The following is a 20,275-nucleotide window of genomic DNA, read 5'->3' on the forward strand; positions in this document are numbered from 1 at the left end:
CAGGCAAGGAAGTTTGGGGGCTAGAGTTCGAGGGGTGGAAAGCACACAATCTACTACAGCTTGCACAAGTAATTTGCAGAAATATAAGATGACTAGCAAGAGGAACTAATCATGGTGCTAATCTGTTAAACTACTAATTCTAAGCAACAGTGTACACGAGTTATCGGCCAAAGACCAATGTACTCAAGTTGTCAGAAATGGAGGGAGGGAGAATTGGACTGAATATTCTCGCCTCAAGACTTACTACAAAGAGAACTTCTAAAAATTAAACCCACATAACTCTTTACTCATCACCCAAAACACTATAAAAAGGTGCTCTGTAGTGATGGTCATGCATTTACACAAAAGGATATGAAGTGAACAGCCTCTTTCCTATGAAATCATTTTTGTAGTTCATGGGTAAAATCAAGAATCCCAATGCTCTCTAACAGCACCTCTCAGCTGAATGACTGAATTTGAGTTAGGACAGTCAGTGTGTACTAGGCTAAAAAACAGAACACATACAATCCCCCACCAGTCAGAAACCTCTCTTTAGTACCTGCTTTCAGCACTCGTTAATAAAGAACAGAGGTAAGCTTGACAATCACTGCCTAATAAAATAATACAAAGTTTACAGAATAACTCACCAACCAACCCAGAAACTACTGACAGAAAATGAAAACACTCATGTTAGCCATTAACCTAGAATGTGTGCAAGCTTGAGGGACTGCAAAAGATCTTAAACACGCTGTTCAACTCTTAAATGAATGTTCATGCAACATGATGATGATAGACCCAAGTGGTTCTCGAGCACCTGCAAGCAAAATGCAAACTCTATCACCACGTAACATACAGTTTTCCACCTTTTTCTTTTAAAAACAACCCCCCCCCCAAAAACTGACATTTCTGTAACGCAACATGCGCAATTCAATTTAATCACAATTGGTGTATTACAACCACTTCCTACCTTCTTTCTTGCTCCCTTCTAACTCGTTCCTTTTCTGCCAGCTCTGCTTGCGCTTTTAAGGCCTTTTCTCGTTCTTCTTTTTCTCGAGCTGCACGTTTAAACTGCTCAAAACTGTCACTCGACGACTTTACAGTAGAGGATGGAGTTGCAGTGTGTTTCTGAACAAGACTTGCCCAGGAGCCCATGTTTTTGATTTTCAAGTCCTGAAAGCAGTCAAAGAATAATGAAAACTGTTTCAATACAACTTTCACCATCAAATCAAAAGGCTTACTAATACAATATTAAAATAAGAACTGATTTTATTTTTTCAATAAACTAAATTTTGTAAGACTTAACATGGAGAAGGGATGATAACTGATGGGTACATTGGGGGAGACCGCACAAAATTACCTGAAATAAATAGCTAAAAAGGGATTTACAAACAGAATTAGTCAATTACATATAAAAAGAAAAAAACATTTAAATTTGAATTTGTTAGGCAAATGAATCAGTTACAAAACCACTAATAGTTCTGCCCTTAATATGAAAAAAGAAGTTATGTTCTTACCATAACGTTCCATGTGAGTTGTTCATCTCACCTTTGTTCTTTACACGTGGGTTTGGAGCCGATCCATCAGCTCCGAGTTGGCTGCTTTCCCAGCTCAAGATCTTTGAGTTAGCTCGAGGCACAGTCCCTATCCCATGATGCTCTCCTACCAACCCCAGATCTAGTTTGCTGAACCAGCAAGAAAAAAACCCACTAAGCAACCAATTATAAACAATGTACATAGTACATAACTATTTACAATAGCTAAACAATAATCTGGTTGGAAAGGACGACACTAGCAAGACCAACCAGACCACCACTCATACCTGTTCTTCCATAACCTGGAGGGGGGGAAGGTGGGAGGGAGTGTAAGAACAAAGGCGAGATGAACAACTCACATGGAACGTTATGGTAAGAACATAACTTCTTTATGTGAAGTTGTTCAATCTCACCGTTTGTTCTTTACACATGGGTATAGCATCCCAAGCATCCTAATCTGGGCGGCTCACGGTATATTCCTGAGAACAGTGGAACCAAAGGAACCAAACCTGGAGGCCCTGTCCACTTTGTAATGAGTGATAAACGTATGAGGTTTGGACCAAGTAGCAACTGCACAAATGGTATCCAAAGGTAGATGGGCTGTGTGGGCTAAAGATGTAGAAACAGCCCTGGTAGAATGAGCTTTCACCTCACGTTCTAAAGGTTGTTTAGCTGAAGAATATACAAATTTTATACAATCAGCAATCCATTTGGACAATGTAACTTTGGATACCGACAAACCTTTCTTATTGTCTGCATAGGAAACAAATAGTTGATCAGATTTCCTAAATTCTTTTGTTCTGTCCAAGTAAAACCTCAATTGTCTGTGAACATCAAGCTTATGTAACATGTACTCCATTCTATTAGCATGATGTCTGAAAAAAGTAGGAAGGTCAATAGACTGGTTCAAATTTGCCTCGGAGCAGACCTTAGGAAGAAAGGTTGGATTTGTTCTTAAAGACGCACTGTCGGGGTGAAAGACTAGATATGGGGGCCTGATGGAAAGTGCTTGTAGTTAAGAAACTCTACGAGCTGAAGTAATAGCCACTAGGAAAATTGTCTTCAAAGAAAGGAACTTCAAAGGACAAGATGATGCAGGTTCAAAAGGTGGAAGAATGAGTTGAGATAGCACCAAATTCAGATTCCAGGGAGTAACAGGATGTCTGTTAGGTGGCCTAAGGTGACAAATCCCTTTCCAAAAGGCTTTACATAATCTGTGGGACATAATGTTTGAGCCACTGCATCCCATATGGAAGTTAGATATGGCAGCTAATTGAACCCTTATTGTAGAAGCTGCAGCACCATCGTGAAAGAGCGAAGTCAAGAATTCCAGAATACTATGAATAGGGGCAACATAGGGATCAATACCATGCTGAGAAGCCCAATGAGCAAATCGCCTCCATTTGCTATTATAAAGTTTCCTGGTGGAGACTTTGAGAGAGGAAACTAAAATATGTTGAACCGCTGGAGACAAATCATGTGAACTGGCTAGGTTGGGAAGTGGAGCAGCCAAGCCATCAGTTTGAGGGAGACAAGAGAGGGATGAAGAATTCCCGACGAATGAGTCAGAAGGTCTGGCACTGGGTCCAGAACCCAAGGTTCTTCCACTTGGTATTGCTGTAGGAAGGGGAACCATATCTGCCAAGGCCAAAACGGGGCTATTAGAATAACAGTCCTTCCCAGGCTTTTGGCTTTCTGTAAGAATCTGGGGATTGGAGGGAAGGCATATAGGAGACCAGAGGGCCAATCGTGTACAAGTGAGTCCCTTGGGCTGTCCTCCGGTGGGGGGTACAGTGCAAAGTGGCTTCTGCATTTGGCATTTATCGGGGATGCAAAAAGGTTGCAGCAAGGCTGGCCCCATCTGCGGAATATCCTTTCCGCCACTCGTTCTTTGAGGGACCACTTGTGAGGCAACAGAATGGCTCTGCTCAGTTTGTCCGCTATCACGTTGGATGACCTGGGTATGTGCATCGCTATCAGAAAGTGCTCGGTGGATACAGCCCACTGCCAAAGTCTCAGGGCCTTTCGGCATAAGGGGTAAGACTTGGTTCCCCCTTGCTTGCTGATGTACCAGACTACCGACAAGTTGTCTGTCTGTATTGCAATTGTCTCTCGAGGTAGAGAGTCGTGAAAGTGTTGCAATGCTAGAAACACCGCTCTCAACTCTAGGACAGTGATGTGCAAATGAGATTCCATGTCTGACCAAGTACCCTGGACAGTTCTTCCCTGAAACAGCCCCCCCCCCTATCAGGGAAGCATCCATGGTCACTGTGGCTGTGGGAAGGGAAAGTACAAATGGGCGACCTACAGTAACTTGGTGGCTGTACAACCACCAAAGAAGGTCCTTTTTGCAAGCATTTGTTAAAAGAATCTTGTGTGATATTGGAAGCTGTTGATAAGACCACTGTGTGAATAGTAGCCATTGGAGTATCCTCATGTGCATTCGTCCCAGAGGTACCACTATGTGTGTGGCAGCCATGGTGCCCAACAGCTTCAGAACCTGGAATGCAGGAACTCTCCTTTCCATTAACAAATGGGACACTTAACTTCGCAAAGATATTACTCTTTCCATGGTGGTGTCTAGATCTGCTCCTATAAAGGAAATATGCTGCGATGGCAATAAAGCAGATTTTTTTAAATTTAAGGTTATGCCCAACCTGGAACAGGTTGATAGTGTAACCTCTGGCGCAAATTAGTTGATGCCTGGTGGTGGCGGTAAGGAGCCAGTCATCAAGACATGGAAACACCCGGAATCCTAAACGTCTCAGGTGAGCCGTGACCACTGCCATACATTTTGTGAATACTCTGGAGGCTGTGGTGAGACCAAGGGCAGAGCTCGGAATTGGTATTGACTGGCCCCCAGCCGGAAACGCAAGTGATCTCTGGATGGCCTGGCCATTTTGATGTGGTAGTACGCATCCTTGAGATCTATAGAGCACATCCAATCGCCTGTTTCGAGAAACGAAGTATTGACGGAGGAGTGACCATCAGGAACTTTTCCTTTTTGACAAAGGTATTTAGTTTACTGAGGTCTAAGATGGCCTCCAGTCCCCTGTTTTATTTGGAACTAAAAAGAACCTGGAGTTATTTCCGGATCCTATCTGGTCCGCCGAGAATGGCTGGATGACTTTTTTCTAGCAGCCTTTGAATTTCTATGGTTGCTAGATTCCACAGTCTGAGTGGAACGTCTGGGATTCTTGTATGAATGGAAGGGGATTCTGAAAAGGGAATGATGTAACCTCTGGTAATTATGCATTTTACCCAAGAATCTGATGAAATTCCTAGCCAGGCTTCTGGATATAAAGCTAAGCGACCCCCAACTGCCTCCAGAGCAGGACGGTCAGGTCTCCTCTCAGGAGCGCTGATAGGGCTTGCCAAGGAACTGCTCCCTGTCACGCTGGTTCTGCAGACCCCCTCTGCCACCTGGGCGGCGTCTATCATTACACCCCCCTCCTCTGCCCCTGGATGGAGGTTCACTACGTGTGTTCTGGAAAGCTCCTTGGGACTTTTGGAACCACATTTTTCCACCTTTCTGCCCTTTGGGGTATGGTCTAGTGGGGGTGGAAAAACGGACACCTACGGCAGATAGAGTCTTTCCTTCCTGCTCACACCCAGTGAGTGTCTCCTTGACTTTAGGCCCAAACAAGGAAGAGCAATCAAATGGGGTATTAACAAAGGAAGACTTGAAGGCTTCCGCAAAGGAGCATAAGCGCATCCAGGATGGTCTCAGCAGAGCTATCGCTGAACCTGCTGCCCGGCTTGATCCATCGGCTGCATAAGAAATAAGCCGCATGGACAAGTTCACAATAGAACTAAGGGTGTTAAGCTGTGCCGTTACTTTCTCCGAAACATCATCTGTTCTGCCCTGTAGAGTATCTCCAAGCTCTTTGAGGAGATCTTGTTGAAGACGGGTAAAGTGGGTCAAAATAGCTGAGCGATCTCATTGCAAATGTCACAGAACTAAAGATGCGTTTCCCCTATCTGTCCATAGTCCTAGAGTCTTTATTAGGAAGATGAACAGAAGAGGAGGTTTCTGACATCTCTTCCTTGGTGGCCGCCGCCACCACCATGGCATCAACGGGTCTCCTTTAGTAAGAAAAGACCTGTCGAGGGGAGGTGATAAATTTGTTGGGCCTCCGAGGGACCGGTTCCATGGAATCAGGAGACTCCCACGCCCTTTGAGCGACCAAGTCCATTAATTCGTCAAAGGGCGGAGTAACCCAGGAGGTGGAAGGTTGAGACCCAAAGGCCTTCAGGAGCACCGACTCATCCTCAGTATGGGTAAGGGACTGCCAGTCACCCCTCTGCCTTAATATTTCCAGGATGTCTACAAATGAAACACCCTCAGAGGAGGACCGTGGGGACCCTTCTGATTCCTCTCAGTCGGTGTCTGATGTTAAGGATTCCTGAGGGGAATCTAAATGCCTCCTCTTGCACAGTCTTTTTCTGGGGACTTCGTCAGTGGGGGCGTCTGAAGTCTCAGTCAAGCAGGGGTCACCCAATGGGGTTAACTGAGGCTCTGGGTCTTGAAGCTTGGTGGGGACCTGTGGTGTAGGGACAGAACACGGCCCTTTAGGGGAGGAAAGATCCGAAGAGGTAAGCATCTTAGCAGACATGACCCTCCTCAAGGCATCGAAGGCACCGGTTTTCTGACCCAAGGAGTCCGCCAGTTCCAAAGACGACGGCAACCTCCCAGGGGCTGAGACCACAAGCTCCGAACCAGAGGACAGAAACGAGCTCATCTGCGTCGAAGCCATGAGAGGGAGAGTCTGAACCAAAGTGTCGGTTCAACTCTCTCCCCTGGAACCAGAGAGAGTGTGTTGGCTCCGAGACTCTTCGATCGGAACCGAAGACGTCAAGGTCAACGGGGCCGAGGGCACTGGAACAGGCCTCTGCTCAGAGGGTTCCACCACTATCAGATCCTCTCTTTCCGGCTACAAGGGCTCAACTGGCCTCGGAGGAGGAGCAGAAATCATGGGGGGGGGGGGTTGTAGGCTTCAAAGCCAAGTGGATCGAAGCTGAAAGTAATTTGGCCAGGGCCTGGTTCACCAAAAGTCTCTGCACCACACGGTCTACATCGATGTCGGAAAGGGTACCGGAAGAATGGGTCGAAGGAGCTGAAGAAGCCACCGACTTAAGGATCAGGGACTTTAGAACTTCCGACACCGGCTCCAACACAATGACTTGGCTCCAAAGTAAGATTTTGGTGCATGGCTCTGAAGGCTGCGGAGCCAGCGACCAAGTCTTCCCAGAGTTGCTCAGAACAGAAGACATGTGCTCCGATGACACCTTAGAAGACTTCGAACCCTTCGAGGACTTGGAGGTCTGGTCAGTCTTGTCTAATGCTTCTTGAAAATCTGGCTTCAACAGCCATCTATCGACCAATTTCCTTCGCCTCTCTAATAAAACCCTGCCACTGAAGGAATGTCAAATAGAGCAATCATCTTGCAAATGTAGTGGACCCAAGCAGTACACACAAGAAACGCGGTTATCGGTGATGGACATCTTCTGTCCACAGTCACACTTTTTAAATCCAGACTTTTGTTTCTCAGACATTATAAACAGAAATTACACACAAATATCAGATCCCTGATAACACTATCAAAAAAGTCAAAACCATAGAACTCCTTAGAAAGTTCAAATCCCTGAACTGCAATAACTACGAGAATAAAGCGACCCCTTCGAGGTGACACAAAAACTTTCAAATACAATAATTCTATGAAAAATAAGGGGATAGGGAATTAAATTTGACAGAGCCCTGCCAAGTAAATGCAACTCAAGAAAGGCTAAAGGCCTAGGAGCAACCTCTCTGAATTAAAAGATAAAAATATAATTTCCAGTGAACTCACTGAACAACAATTACAAGAAATATGAGAAGTCTCACAAATATCAGATCCCTGATAGTCTAATAAGTAATTTTGAATTCTTTTAAGATAAAAAAGAAGGTTACTGGCCCAAGCTTCCTCCGAAGATCGTGCGATCTGTTGCAGCTGCAAACTAGATCTGGGATTGGTAGGAGAGCATCATGGGATAGGGACTGTGCCTCAAGCTAACTCAAAGATCCTGAGCTTGGAAAGCGGCCAACTCGGAGCCGATGGATCGGCTCCGAACCCACGTGTAAAGAACAAACGGCGAGATTGAACAACTTCACATCTTATGTTTGATTGCTTCTGCACATTGGCTAAATTTAACCATCCCTACAAGCTAAGTGACACACGTTACAAAAATTAACTTTTTTATTTTTTGAAGAACAAAGCTTAGGAAAAAGATTTTGTCCTTTTAATGCCTGTACATACCCATCAATAGTTTTTTTACTTAATGCTACCAGATGGTCATAATACATTAATGTACACAGAGCTCTGTCCGGTAATTAATACAGCCAATATTTTAAATGCATCCTCAGACAAAATACTGCGCTGGTATGTAAATTACTCAATCATTTGCCCATTACTTCTCACCAATTTCAAACTCTGACTTAGCATTCTTGTCTTGACTTATCAGATGCCACAGAAGCATTTTTAGACTTCATTACATTGCCCCTTTACATTGTTCCAGTGTCAGCCACAGCAGTTTGCTAGCAATGCTTATTTTCATATTAATGAACAGCACACAAATCTTTCTAAACACATTATCTTCATTTTCACACATATCAGCAAAATGTCCTTTTCTACCAAAGGATCTGTAGACTTAATTTATAACATTTCTTAACCATGCAAGTTAACTGAAAGTATATTTACAGCCACAATCTGAGACATGGAGGCAAATAAGAAGTTATGTACCTACCATAACGTTCCATGTTAGTTGTCTTCTCTCGCCTTCTTTCTTGCTTGATGGGTTCGGAGCCGATCCTCGGCTCCGACTGCACTGCTTTAGCTCGAGAACTCCTTTTACCAGCTCGAGGCAGCCCCATATCCCATGATGCAAGGCAGTAAGTACCCAGATCTCGTTTGTTGACAAAGGGCAATAACACCAAGCATAAAATACTTCCCAAAGGAAGAAGAAACTTACAGATGGAAAAAAGGACCTGGTTTGAATGGTCTTTAGCATAATAGTTTCTTATACAAGGTCTGTCCAGGCCAGGGGGAAGGAGGGAGGGTCGCAAGAAAGAAGGCGAGAGAAGACAACTAACATGGAACGTTATGGTAGGTACATAACTTCTTAATGTTAAGTTGTCAATCTCGCCTTCATTCTTGCTTGATGGGACAGCGTCCTAGCACCTCTATCCTGGGTGGCTCAATGGAACAAACTCTTGAGGACTGTAGAGCCAAAACTGGCTCTGTCCCTGGAGGCCAAGTCCAATTTGTAATGGGAAACAAAAGTGTGAGGAGTGGCCCAAGTGGCGCTGCACAAATAGTGTCCAAAGGCAGTCTAGCTTGAAAAGCTGTAGAAGTAGCTAAACTCCTAGTTGAATGTGCTTTAGGTTTTGAGCACAGCTGTTTTCCCCTGATCGTATAAATTTCAGTGATGACCGAAGAAAGCCATCTGGACAAAGTCACTTTAGAAACAGGAAGGCCTTTTTTATTATCCGCATAGGAAACAAAAAGTTGATCAGATTTCCTAAATTTTTTTGTTCTGTCCAAATAATATCTAAGCTGACGGTGGACGTCAAGATAATGTAGCTTTTGTTCAGCTCTATCTGAATAGTTAGGAAAAATACAGGAGATCAATGGATTGATTCAGATTGTTTTTTGAAGCGACCTTAGGTAAAAATGATGGATTAGTTCTCAAAGATACTCTGTCTTTGTGAAAAACCAAATAGGGGGGTCGAACCGAAGAGCATGAAGTTCAGACACCCTCCTGGCAGATGTAATAGCCACTAGGAATAAAGTTTTCCAAGAAAGATATTTCAGGGAACAAGAAACAGCTGGCTCGAAGGGGAAGAATCAAGGATGTCAGCACTAAATTTAGATCCCACTGAGGAGGAGGATTCCTGATTGGAGGCTTTAGTAGGAAAATTCCTTTCAAGAAGGCCCTGCAGAGCCTATGGGACATAATATTATGATCTGCTATCCCAACATGAAAATTAGAAATAGCAGCCAACTGAACTCTGACTGTGGAAGAAGAGGAGCCTGCATGAAAAATCTCTGCTAAGAAGTCCAGAACTGCCTGAACAGGGGCAGTAAAAGGATCAATATTTTGGGCCTTAGCCCAATAAGAGAAACGTTTCCATTTGCTTGTGTAAATCCTCCTGGTAGAGGATTTTAGTGAAGCTACTATGATATCTCTAACTGGGTTAGAGATCAAAGGAAGCCTGGCTAGGAAAGGAAGTGGAGCAACCATGCTGTGAGGTTGAGAGAAGGGATTGACCGGTGCAGCTGACCGGATTGGTGAATCAGTAGATCTGGCACTGGGTCCAGATGCCACGGCTGCACCAAAAGGTGATGATGGAGGAACGGGAACCAAACTTGTCGAGGCCAGTAAGGGGCAATGAGAATCAATTTGGCTCTCAAAGCGGTAGCTTTCTGGATCACCTGAGGGATCAGAGGAAATGGGGAAGGCATAAAGAAGTCCCTGGGGCCAATCCTGGGTCAGAGCGTCTCTGGGGGATGGCCTGATAGAGGAAGAGGCTGAAGAAGTCTGGACATTTGCTGTTTTGGGGAGTAGCAAAATGATCGCAACATGGACGACCCCATTCCAGAAAAATCTCTTCCGCTATGGATTGCTTGAGAGACCACTCGTGAGGCATGAGAATAGCTCTGCTCAATCTGTCCGCTATAATGTTGGTTTTCCCAGGGATATGCGTTGCTACCAGAAACCGATGAGAGGAGATCGCCCATTGCCATAGTCTGAGCGCTTCTCGACACAAGGGGTAGGACTTGGTTCCGCCCTGTTTGTTGATATACCAAACTACAGACATGTTGTCTGTGTGGACTGCAATTGTCCCTACGGGAAGAAAGTCGTTGAGGGCTTGCAACGTTAAAAGCACTGCTCTCATCTCCAGGACATTTATGTGCAGATGGTACTCGAACGGTTGCCACGTCCCATGAACCATCCTGCCCTGATAATGACCCCCCCACCCGATCAGGGAGGCATCCGTGGTGACAGTGGCTATCGGGGACAGAGGTACAAAGCATCTGCCTTGATGAACCTGAGACGATGTGATCCACCAAGCAAGATGTTCTTTGCATGTTTGTGTCACCAGAATCTGGTGACGCATTGGGAGTTGCTGGTATGACCACTGTGTGAACAGCATCCACTGAAGGAGGCGCATGTAGAATCGAGCCAGGGGAAGAAGAGTAATGGCCGCAGCCATGAGACCTAATACTTTTAGAACCATTCTGGCCTGTACTTTCTTGCTGGCCAGAATGATCCTGACATGAGTCTGAATGTCTGAAACTCTTTGTTCTGTAAGGGTAGCTGACATCCGAACAGTGTTTAAGTTTGCGCCTATGAAGGTAATAGACTGGCAGGGCGATAAGGATGACTTTTCAAGTTGACTGAGATGCCCAAATGAGAACAAAGGTCTATTGTGTAATCCCTGGCTTGTATAAGCTGATGCCTGGTGGTGGCTGATAGGAGCCAGTCGTCGAGATACGGAAACACCTGGAATCCTTGACGTCTCAGGTGAGCCGTGACCACTGCCATGCATTTGGTGAACACTCTGGGGCTGTAGTGAGACCAAAGGGCAGGGCTCTGAACTGGAAATGACTGGACCCCAGCTGAAAGCGGAGAAATCTCCTGGGCGTCTGTGAATTTTGATGTGATAGTACGCATCCTGAAGATCTATTGAGCACATCCAGTTGTCCTTCTGTAAGAAGGGCAGAATTGACTGAAGAGTGACCATTCGAATCTTGTCTTCCTGACAGACTTGTTGAGTCTGCTGAGATCCAATATTGGTCTCCAGTCTCCCGTCTTTTTGGGGACCAAAAAGAACCTTGAGTAGATTCCGGGCTCTGAATGGTCTATTGTAACTGGCTGAATGGCTCTTTTTTGCAGTAGTTTTGCGATTTCTAACTCTGCAATGTCCCTTAGACCGGGTGGTACGTCTGGAAGGGAACTTGAGGGGAAGGGACTTTCCTCGAAAGGAATAATGTAACCCTTGGATATGATCGACTGTACCCATCTGTCTTGAGTGAGGGAATGCCAGGCTTCTGGGTACAGTGATAATCTTCCCGACTGCCTCCAAGGAGGGACAGCCGGGCAACACCTCAGGGATGCTGAAAGGGCTTATCAGAGAGAGGCTCCCAGTTTCCCTGGTTTTTCGGACCCCCTCTGCCTCTAGAGCGGCGTCTGTTGTTGTTACCCCTCTGCCTCTAGGGGTAAACTGACCACGTGAATCCGGCGTGACTCCTTGGGATTTACGGAACCACATCTTACCACCCTTCTGTCCTTTGGGATAAGGCCTAGAAGGGGTGGAAAACGGACTCCAACAGCAGAAAGAGTCTTGCCGTCCTGCTCACACCTGGTCAAGGTCTCCTTCACCTGAGGGCCAAACAAAGCTGACCCATCAAAGGGAGAATTTGTGAAGGGCCTTAAAGGATCCAAAAATCACATAGCCGCATCCAGGCTTGGCGTCTAAGAGCCACACCTGTGCCTGCGGCTCTACTCGCTCCATCCACAGCATAAGATATTAGCCGCATGGAGGAGTTAGCAATGGAATTGAGGGTTCCTAGCTGCGAAGCAATCTTTTCTTGAGCCCCTGCAGCTGTAGGATCCTGAACTACTTCTCCCAGCTCCTTCAGGATATCTCTCGGAGTCTGGTGAAGTGACAAAGATAATTCAGCGAGCATAGCAAAGGTCGCTGAGGAAAACATCCGCTTGCCGTACCTATCCATGGTCCTAGAGTCCTTATTAGGAGGATGGACGGGCACGGAAGGATCTGCAAGTTCCTTTTGGTGGCGCAGCCACCACCATGGCATCAGCGGGGACACCCTTGGTAAGGAATTGTTTGTCACTAGGGGCAGTGATAAATTTAGAAGGCCTCCTAGGGACTGGCTCTACAGAGTCAGGAGCTGTCCACGCCTTTCGTGCAATCACCTGCATAAGGGGGTCGAAAGGCGGAGACACCCAGGAGGTGGAGGGCCGAGATCCAAACGCCTCTAAGTATACTGACTCATCCTCAGAGGGATTGTTGGTAGGCCAGTTTCCCCTCTGTTTCAGAAGTTCTAGGATGTCTGAAAAGGAGACATCCTCAGAGGGGAATCTAGGGGATCCCTCTGACTCATCAAAGTCAGTATCCGGCGTGACAGACTCGGGGAGTCTACATGCTTCCTCTTACAAGTCCTCTTCCTAGGAGGATCTCCCGAAACATCAGGAGAATCCTCGGAAGAGGGGGAAATTCCCAATGGGGAAACCTGAGGCGGAGGATCTCTGGGTCCTGTAGCAAGAGAAGTGGCAGAGATGTCAACAGGTACAATAGAGGGAGGAGCTACGGGAAGAGACTGCTGACTGATACCAGTGGCCAGTACACTCTTCATCACCTCGAATGCTCCCCTCCCAGGCAGGTCCGAGAGAACCCGCTCCGAAGAGCTAGGAACTCCAGGGACCACCGAAGGGAAGCATCCGAGGCAGATGTCGGAGCCGAGCTCACCAAGGCCGAGGCTCCAAGGGGAAGAGCGGGTTCGACAAGGGTCCGATGCCACTCACCCCTCGGAGGAGACCATGGAAGCCCGACCACCGAATCCCTCTAAGGAAGAGGAGATAAGAGTAGAGGCTGAAGGAACAGAAGGGGTATCTGTCCTCCAGCCGTAGCAGTAACTATGCCGAAGACTCCAACTCCAAGCTCTGGGGTAGAGTTGAAGGAGGAACTGTAACGGGTGTGGACCAACAGTCGTCTGCTGAGATGGACTGTGAAGCATTTGGGCCAGTACCTGTGACTTGAGCAATCTGCTGACCACTCTCTCTAGGTCATGGTCAGACAACCTGGATGACCTTGAAGATCGGCTCCGATGGCTGCGTTCCGACAGAAGAGGTGAAGCCGGGGCCGCAAGTATCGGCTCCAAGGAAGGAGACCTCGACCTCTTCCTGGAATGAGCCATCGGAGCCGACACTACGGATCCTGTCGGAGCCGATTTCTCGGAGCCGACAGAACGCCTCGATGTATCGGCTCCAGCCGGAGCCGATACAGCCACCAAAGTAACGGTGTCGGAGCCGATCGGAGCCGACACCGATGCCTGTGCCACATGGGTGTCGGAGCCGATCGGAGCCGACATCGAAGTGGACAATACAGTTTCGGCACCGATGGCCATCGGTGCCGAAGGCTTAGTCAAGCCAGAATCGGCTCCAGCCGGAGCTGATCTCGACTCTGTACGAGTCGGAGCCGAGGCCGCAGGCTTAGGAACAGAAGCCTGGGCCTTGGAAACTCTTGCTGGTTTCGGTGGAGCCGACTTAGCCGGAGAGCCCTCCGGCTTAAGAAGGCCCCTAAGAACCAGTTTGTTATGTCTCTCCTGCAGGACTCTCTGGCTGAAGGAGTGACAAATAGCACAGGAGTCCTGCAGGTGAAGAGGGCCCAGACAATACAGGCAAGAAGTGTGACCGTCTGTCAGAGACATTTTCTGACAGCACGAGTCACACTTCTTAAAACCTGAAACCCTCTCCTTTGACATGGTGCTGACACACAAAACACACACACACCAGTCAAAATAAAATTAAATTACACAAAATACCAAAAAGGTATTCTATAAAAAACACCAACACACACACCCTAACAGGGGGGGATGGGATAGGGATAACTAAGAACAAATTCAAAAAGACAGGGTATTTCTGTCAGGAAGGGATAGAAATTAAATTTAAACTATATAAAAATTAGTTTTGACTAAAAAGGGGCTTGAAAATCACAAAGTGAAACAACTTACCAGGAGCTGGTAAAAAGAAGACCTCCCAAGCGAAGCGGCAAACGAGATCTGGGTACTTACTGCCTTGCATCATGGGATATGGGGCTGCCTCGAGCTGGTAAAAGGAGTTCTCGAGCTAAAGCAAGTGCCGAGTCGGAGCCGAGGATCGGCTCCGAACCCATCAAGCAAGAATGAAGGCGAGATTGACAACTTAACATTGGTTCTTTACAGAGATTCAAAGTTTGCAAAGATACATGTCCACACGCGCGTGCACACACAGTTAACATGCAGTTGTATCAAAGTACTATGATTCATTATAAGCACAATACAGTAAATATAAGAGTTCTGAAGATGTGTACAACTATAAACTCTGAGCGGTGAAATTTGTGTGCAGACTAAAGACGTATTCTGCATGGCAGTTAACAGGTTCATAATTGTTTACTAGGCCAATGACCTTAAGCACCTTTTTAACAGCTATACATCCTAAATCTCTGATAAGTTCTGGTACCGTTAACAAGTGTAGGCAGGGGCTACAGAAATAGGTGCCATACCAGAGATGGAATTCCTGCACCCCATCCAATTGTCAAAGTTTCACTCAAACTGGGTTAGGGAGGATTCTCTCACATGGAGGGTGAGGCTGTTCCAGAGAAGTAGTCATATCTGGGATACATACCTACCTTTCCAGCAGGCCCTTTTTATATCACAGGCAAGGTACAAGTCTTTAGAATAGGTAATTCTGGTGCTGTTTGTTTTGCAGATATGCAGGAAGTCCATCAGAGTGGGGTCTAGCCTTGTATGCCAGACATAGCTCTCCCCTCAACATCATACAGCAGGACAGAATACAGGGATGGGGCCTTGAGGTGGTTTGCATAGGACACGTTACCCTGTACTTTTTTAGTGAGGAATCTCTGTGGATGTTCCAGTTGCTGGATATGCCTGATTAAGTACATACCAAAGGGGGGCACTGTTGTCAATGACAGGTCTGATGAATGCCAAATACAGCTGAACAATCACTTCCATGGACCTAAATGCCATACCTTTGTTTATAAGTTGCACAACATAGAATGATTTCCTCATTACTGCAGACCCATGATGGTCAAAGACTAGATTACTCTGTGTGTGTGTGTGTGTGTGTGTGTGTGTGTGTGTGTGTGTGTGTGTGTGTTTCTCTCTCTCTCCCAAGTCTCTGCTGACTACTGGGTCATCTCTTAGGGGTATGTTGTCAATATGACAGTTACCAGGGCTGGATGACTTCACGTAGGATACTATGTATTTCTTGGCACTGAGGTTTACTCCATGGCTCTGACATCAGTTGTCTGTCGGTATCAGCCCTTCCTGGAGAACATTTGTGCTGTTGATGGATTGAATGACAGTTTTAATATGCAATCATCTGCAAATTTAGTCAGCCAAAGGCCACCGACGATGGTCTTGACTTCAGAGAAGTAAATGCCAAAAAGAAGTGGTCCCAGGACTGATCCCTGAGGGACTCAGCTTGTGACTGGTCTCCTTGTAGAGGTAGACGCCCCATTTCTAACTTCCTGGATCCTGTCTGTGAGCCAGCTGGATATCCACCGGGTGACAAAGTTTGTACCTAACCTCTTCAATTTAACAATGCCCAAATGGGGTATTTTATCAAATGCCTTGACCAGGTCAAGGCAGGTACTGTGAACCATTATACTCTCATCCATTGCTTTAGTGACCTTTTCAAAGTCCACCAGGTTGAGTAGGCATGACCTGACCTTGATGAAACCAAACTGGGTTGGATAGTGTGTCTGGAGGTTTCCTACGTCATTATTAATAATTTCCATGATAATTCTTTCCATGGCTTTTCACAAGAAACTAGTGAGATTTATGGGTCTGTAGATGCCCACCTTTCTGCAGTAGGATGACTGTTGTTGTTCTCCATTCAAGAGGCACGACGTGCATTTGGAGGATACAGTTAAACAGCAATTCCAGGATACAGTTAAACAGCAATTCCAGACGGCCTGTTAGGTCATGTTTCAAGCTATACAGAAGGCATTCTGGGTCACTGTCTGGGCAACACTGATGTAATGTTCTAGGCCTTAGACAGAACATTAAGGATCTGTTCCCTAGTGATAGCAGGGGGAGTTGTATTTGATGTTATTTCCTAAGGGCAGGTTGACAGTCGAGAGACTGGCAAGTTGGAACAAATCTGTTGTCCAGCAAGTTTGCTACATCTTCTGGCCCACTACACATGGCTCAATTAACAATGAGCCCCACACACAACTGTGTACTGCTTTGAGGTTGTGGACACAGCTAAAGAATGCCTCTTGGTTGTCCTTGGCCTGAGAGGCCAAATTTAACTCAAATTTAGCTTTGGTAAACATTGTCCGAGGGAGTTGTTTGCTTAGTCTGATGAGAGTACGTTTATCCTTCTGGATACTGCACCTCCTAATTTTTGCCATGAGTTTCTTCCTTCTGTTCTACAGCCTATTGATATGGTGATTCCACCAGCGTGGCTTGTTTTTTTTTGAGTTAGTTATGTACTTCTTCCTGGCGGATGCAGCTGCATCTATGCAGCTATTAACTTGCTTGTATGGGGTTTCTGTGAACAGTTCCATGTAGGCAGCAGTGTTCTCAGGTTTTATGAGGGATTGAAATTTTGCCAGGATATCACTTAATATTACAGCAGTTCTTCAGTATTCCAGGGTTAGCCGGTGTTTCAGGTTTTATTTTTACTTCAAAGACGACCATTTTGTGGACTTCCAAGATGGTTGCACATTGAATAACAGCTTAATTCGAGCTCTCCCAGTGTGAAAACAGAAACTCAACAGAGGAGACCAGTAAACTTGTGTGTTTATGGGTAAATTTCAGTAAATGGCTGGCAAGTTAAGTGCACTACCTAGATGTCAGGAAAAAAGAAATACACAGCACCTTGAAAAAATAAGCTATAAAAAGTGAGGAAGAAACAACTGCAGAATGTTCTGCAGCTGTTCCGTCAAAAGCAATGCAACCGCCAGATATGACTTCCAGTTACCTACAGGAAGATACAAGACAACTGCAAACAGACCTGGTTAAAATAAACAAAACAGAGTATTACAACACTAACAAAAGTCTGGAAAAAATGGAAGCAGCTTTAAACAGATTTTCAGATGAGGTGATAAAGATGTAGAAATCAGAGGCTGAAATGAAAAAAAAAAGGCTGGCTGAATAAGAAACTGCTCAGGAAGAGATCTTTAAAAAAATAATAATAGAATTAGACAGGACAGGACATTTAGGGAAAACCTGAGATTTTCAGCTATACAAGAGAAGCTGGAAGGAACATTTGTCACATTGTTTAAATCCTGTGGTACCTTTTTTAGTCAGCCATCATCAGATAAATCACAATGAACAGCCGTTCACTTGATCTCACAGGCACACACACACACACACACACACACACACACACACACACAATGGGAAAAACAGAGCAAGTGAAAGATTTTTTTTTTTTGGGTGTACTAGCAGTGGTAGCACAAGAAATACCCAGAAGGGTAAAGAGAAAAAAGTGGAAAGAATACCAACAATGGTACTTGAGAGTTACCAGAGGTAAGAGGGAGGGGAGGGGCCTATACCAACTATGGTTTGGTTTGGGTCTTTCGGCTTTTCCCGGTTAGGGGTCGCCACAGCGGAACTGCAGTCCGCTAATGATTGGCAGTTGATTTTTACGTACCAGCTTGCCAGGCCTGATGCACAACCTTCAACGAAGGTACGCCCACTCACGCATGTCTCCACGCAGAAGATGCTCGTAAGGAAGAAATTCCAAACAGGTAAAAATGATAGATAAAACAGCACTCACATACTAATTTAGTAATATACAATAAATCGATCAAGAAATATGAAGAGGGGAGCTGTAAAGGAGAAAAAATATTGAAAAATGTATAGAAATATAAAACACTTAGCTTAGAGCATGGCCTGACGCATCTTTAAACTCCACGAGGCAAACGAGATCTGAAGGGAAGGGAAGAGTGGCACTATGGGTAACCTTAGCTCGAGAGTTTCTGGCTGGCGCGAGTTTGTTACAACGGCTGAGTCGGTTTCAAGGACGGAACTGGGACCCAACTGTCATGAATGAATGAAGATGGACAACATCAGATCAACTATATAAAAGTTCAACCTGCCAAACACTGTATGCACGTAACACAAACTGGAACTAAACATTTAACAAAAAAGGTGGGAATAATAAAGTACAGTTGTGTACACTTACCATAAATATAGATGTTAGAGTGTATTCACTGTTGCAGTCATTACATTTGGGTAATCCTGCTGGCAGGTTGCCCTCAGCTGGCCTGAATTCCAAAGTCCCAGGTCCCGCATCGACTGCTGTCACCCCTTCCCTGACGTCAGGTCATCAGGGGTATAAAAGAAGCAGCCAACGCCATTTTCTTCAGTTTTTCTTGCCCCAGATGTCAGGTGCCCCCAAAAAGGGTAACCAAACTTTATATATATATATATATATATATTCAGAAATACACCAATATAAATTTTACCTTCATCTACAAACAAATACATCACATAGGTAGTACAGATCAGAGAAGAAAAGATAAGGTCCAAAGGAAAAAAGGAGGAAGGTGGGTGGGTAACCTGGACTGCAACAGTGAATACACTGGAACATCTACATTTATGGCAAGTGTACACAACTGTACTATGTTCTTAGTGTTTCACTGTTGCAGTCATTACATTTCGGTAGAGTCCCAAAGCTATGGTTGGGAGGCTGCAACTAGACAGCAGTTAGAGCAGCTATGAGGCCCTGCAGAACTGCAGTGGCAAAGCCTGCCCTGGATTTAGAGGAGTGTGGCAGATGATAATGCTTTGTAAAGGTGTGCACTGAACTCCAAGTAGCCGCCTCTAAAATGCCTGTGGTTGGTACTCCCCTGAGAAAGGCTGCTAAGGTGGCTGCAGCTCTGGTGGAATAAGGCCTAATGCCCTTAGGCACTGGCTTGCCATGGTGTAACTAGCCGAAACGAATGCAGTGGCCTAACCACTTAGAAATAGTCTGCTTTGAGATGGGCTTTCCTTGTGATCCTGCAGCATATGCCATTAGTAATTGTTCTCTCTTCCTGAAAGTTTTGGTTCTGTCCAAGTAGAATCTAAGCTGTTTGTGTACGTCCAAAGAATGCAGAATTCTCTCCCCCTTATTCTGTGGATTTGGGTAAAAGGTTGGCAGATGGATGGCTTGGTTAAGAGCCACACTGGACACTACTTTAGGCATAAATGTTGGGGTTGTCCTCAGGGAGACCCTGTCTCTGGATGAAAAATGATGAAAGGTTCCACGGCCATGAGTGCCTGTAGCTCTGAAACTCGTCTTGCAGAAGTAATTGCTAAGAGCAGAGCTGTTTTCCAAGATAAAAACTTCATATCAGCAGTAGCGGGCTGGCTCAAAAGGAGGCAGAGTGAGCTTTTCCAAGATATAGTTGAGGTCCCATGCAGGTATTGGTAGTCTCCTTGGGGGCCTTAAACTGTTGGCTCCTCTGAGGTACTGCCTTAATAAAGGGTGAGAAAAAAGTGATGGCTCTGTATTGGAATGAGCCGAAATGGCCGAGGCATGAATTTTAATTGATGAAAAAGATAGGCCTTTGTCCAGCATCTCAGTTAAGTATTGTAAAATCTGAGGAATATTTGGTACCGCTGTAGCAGTTCCTTGTGCCTGGTTCCAGGCACAGAATCTCTTCCATTTTCCAGCATAAGACTTTCTAGTATTAGGCCTTCTGGCTTCCAGAATGACATCCATCACAGCTTTACTGAGAGGTGTTTTTTGTATGACTACATTATCTGCCATGCTGCCAAGTTTAATGTCCTGAGTTGGCTGTGCATGATCTGATTGTTTTGCTGTGACAGTAGTCGAGGTATTTGAGGTAAGGTCCAAGCTGGGTATAGAGAAAGTTTCTTAGTACTGGATACCAGTACTGGCGTGGCCAGTCTGGAGCAATCAGTATCATCTTTGGCTTCTCCTGCCTGACCTTTAGGAGCACCTTGGGGAGGAGAGGCAGT

The 20,275-nt window shown here is 45.6% G+C and overlaps 1 protein-coding gene across 1 annotated transcript in view; it reads right to left on the reverse strand.

Annotated features, from left to right (window-relative positions):
- Positions 1-20,275, reverse strand: part of LOC122810711 (bromodomain-containing protein 4-like) — a 1,011,045-nt gene that overhangs the window by 356,452 nt on the left and 634,318 nt on the right. The window contains exon 7 of the mRNA XM_044082276.1: positions 947-1,149. Coding sequence (XP_043938211.1) covers positions 947-1,149 — 203 coding nt within the window. The remainder of the gene's footprint in view (positions 1-946; positions 1,150-20,275) is intronic.

The sequence above is a fragment of the Protopterus annectens genome, chromosome 9.part0 (genome assembly GCF_019279795.1).
Source record: "Protopterus annectens isolate FY-2018-M chromosome 9.part0, PAN1.0, whole genome shotgun sequence".
Lineage (NCBI taxonomy): Eukaryota > Metazoa > Chordata > Ceratodontiformes > Protopteridae > Protopterus > Protopterus annectens.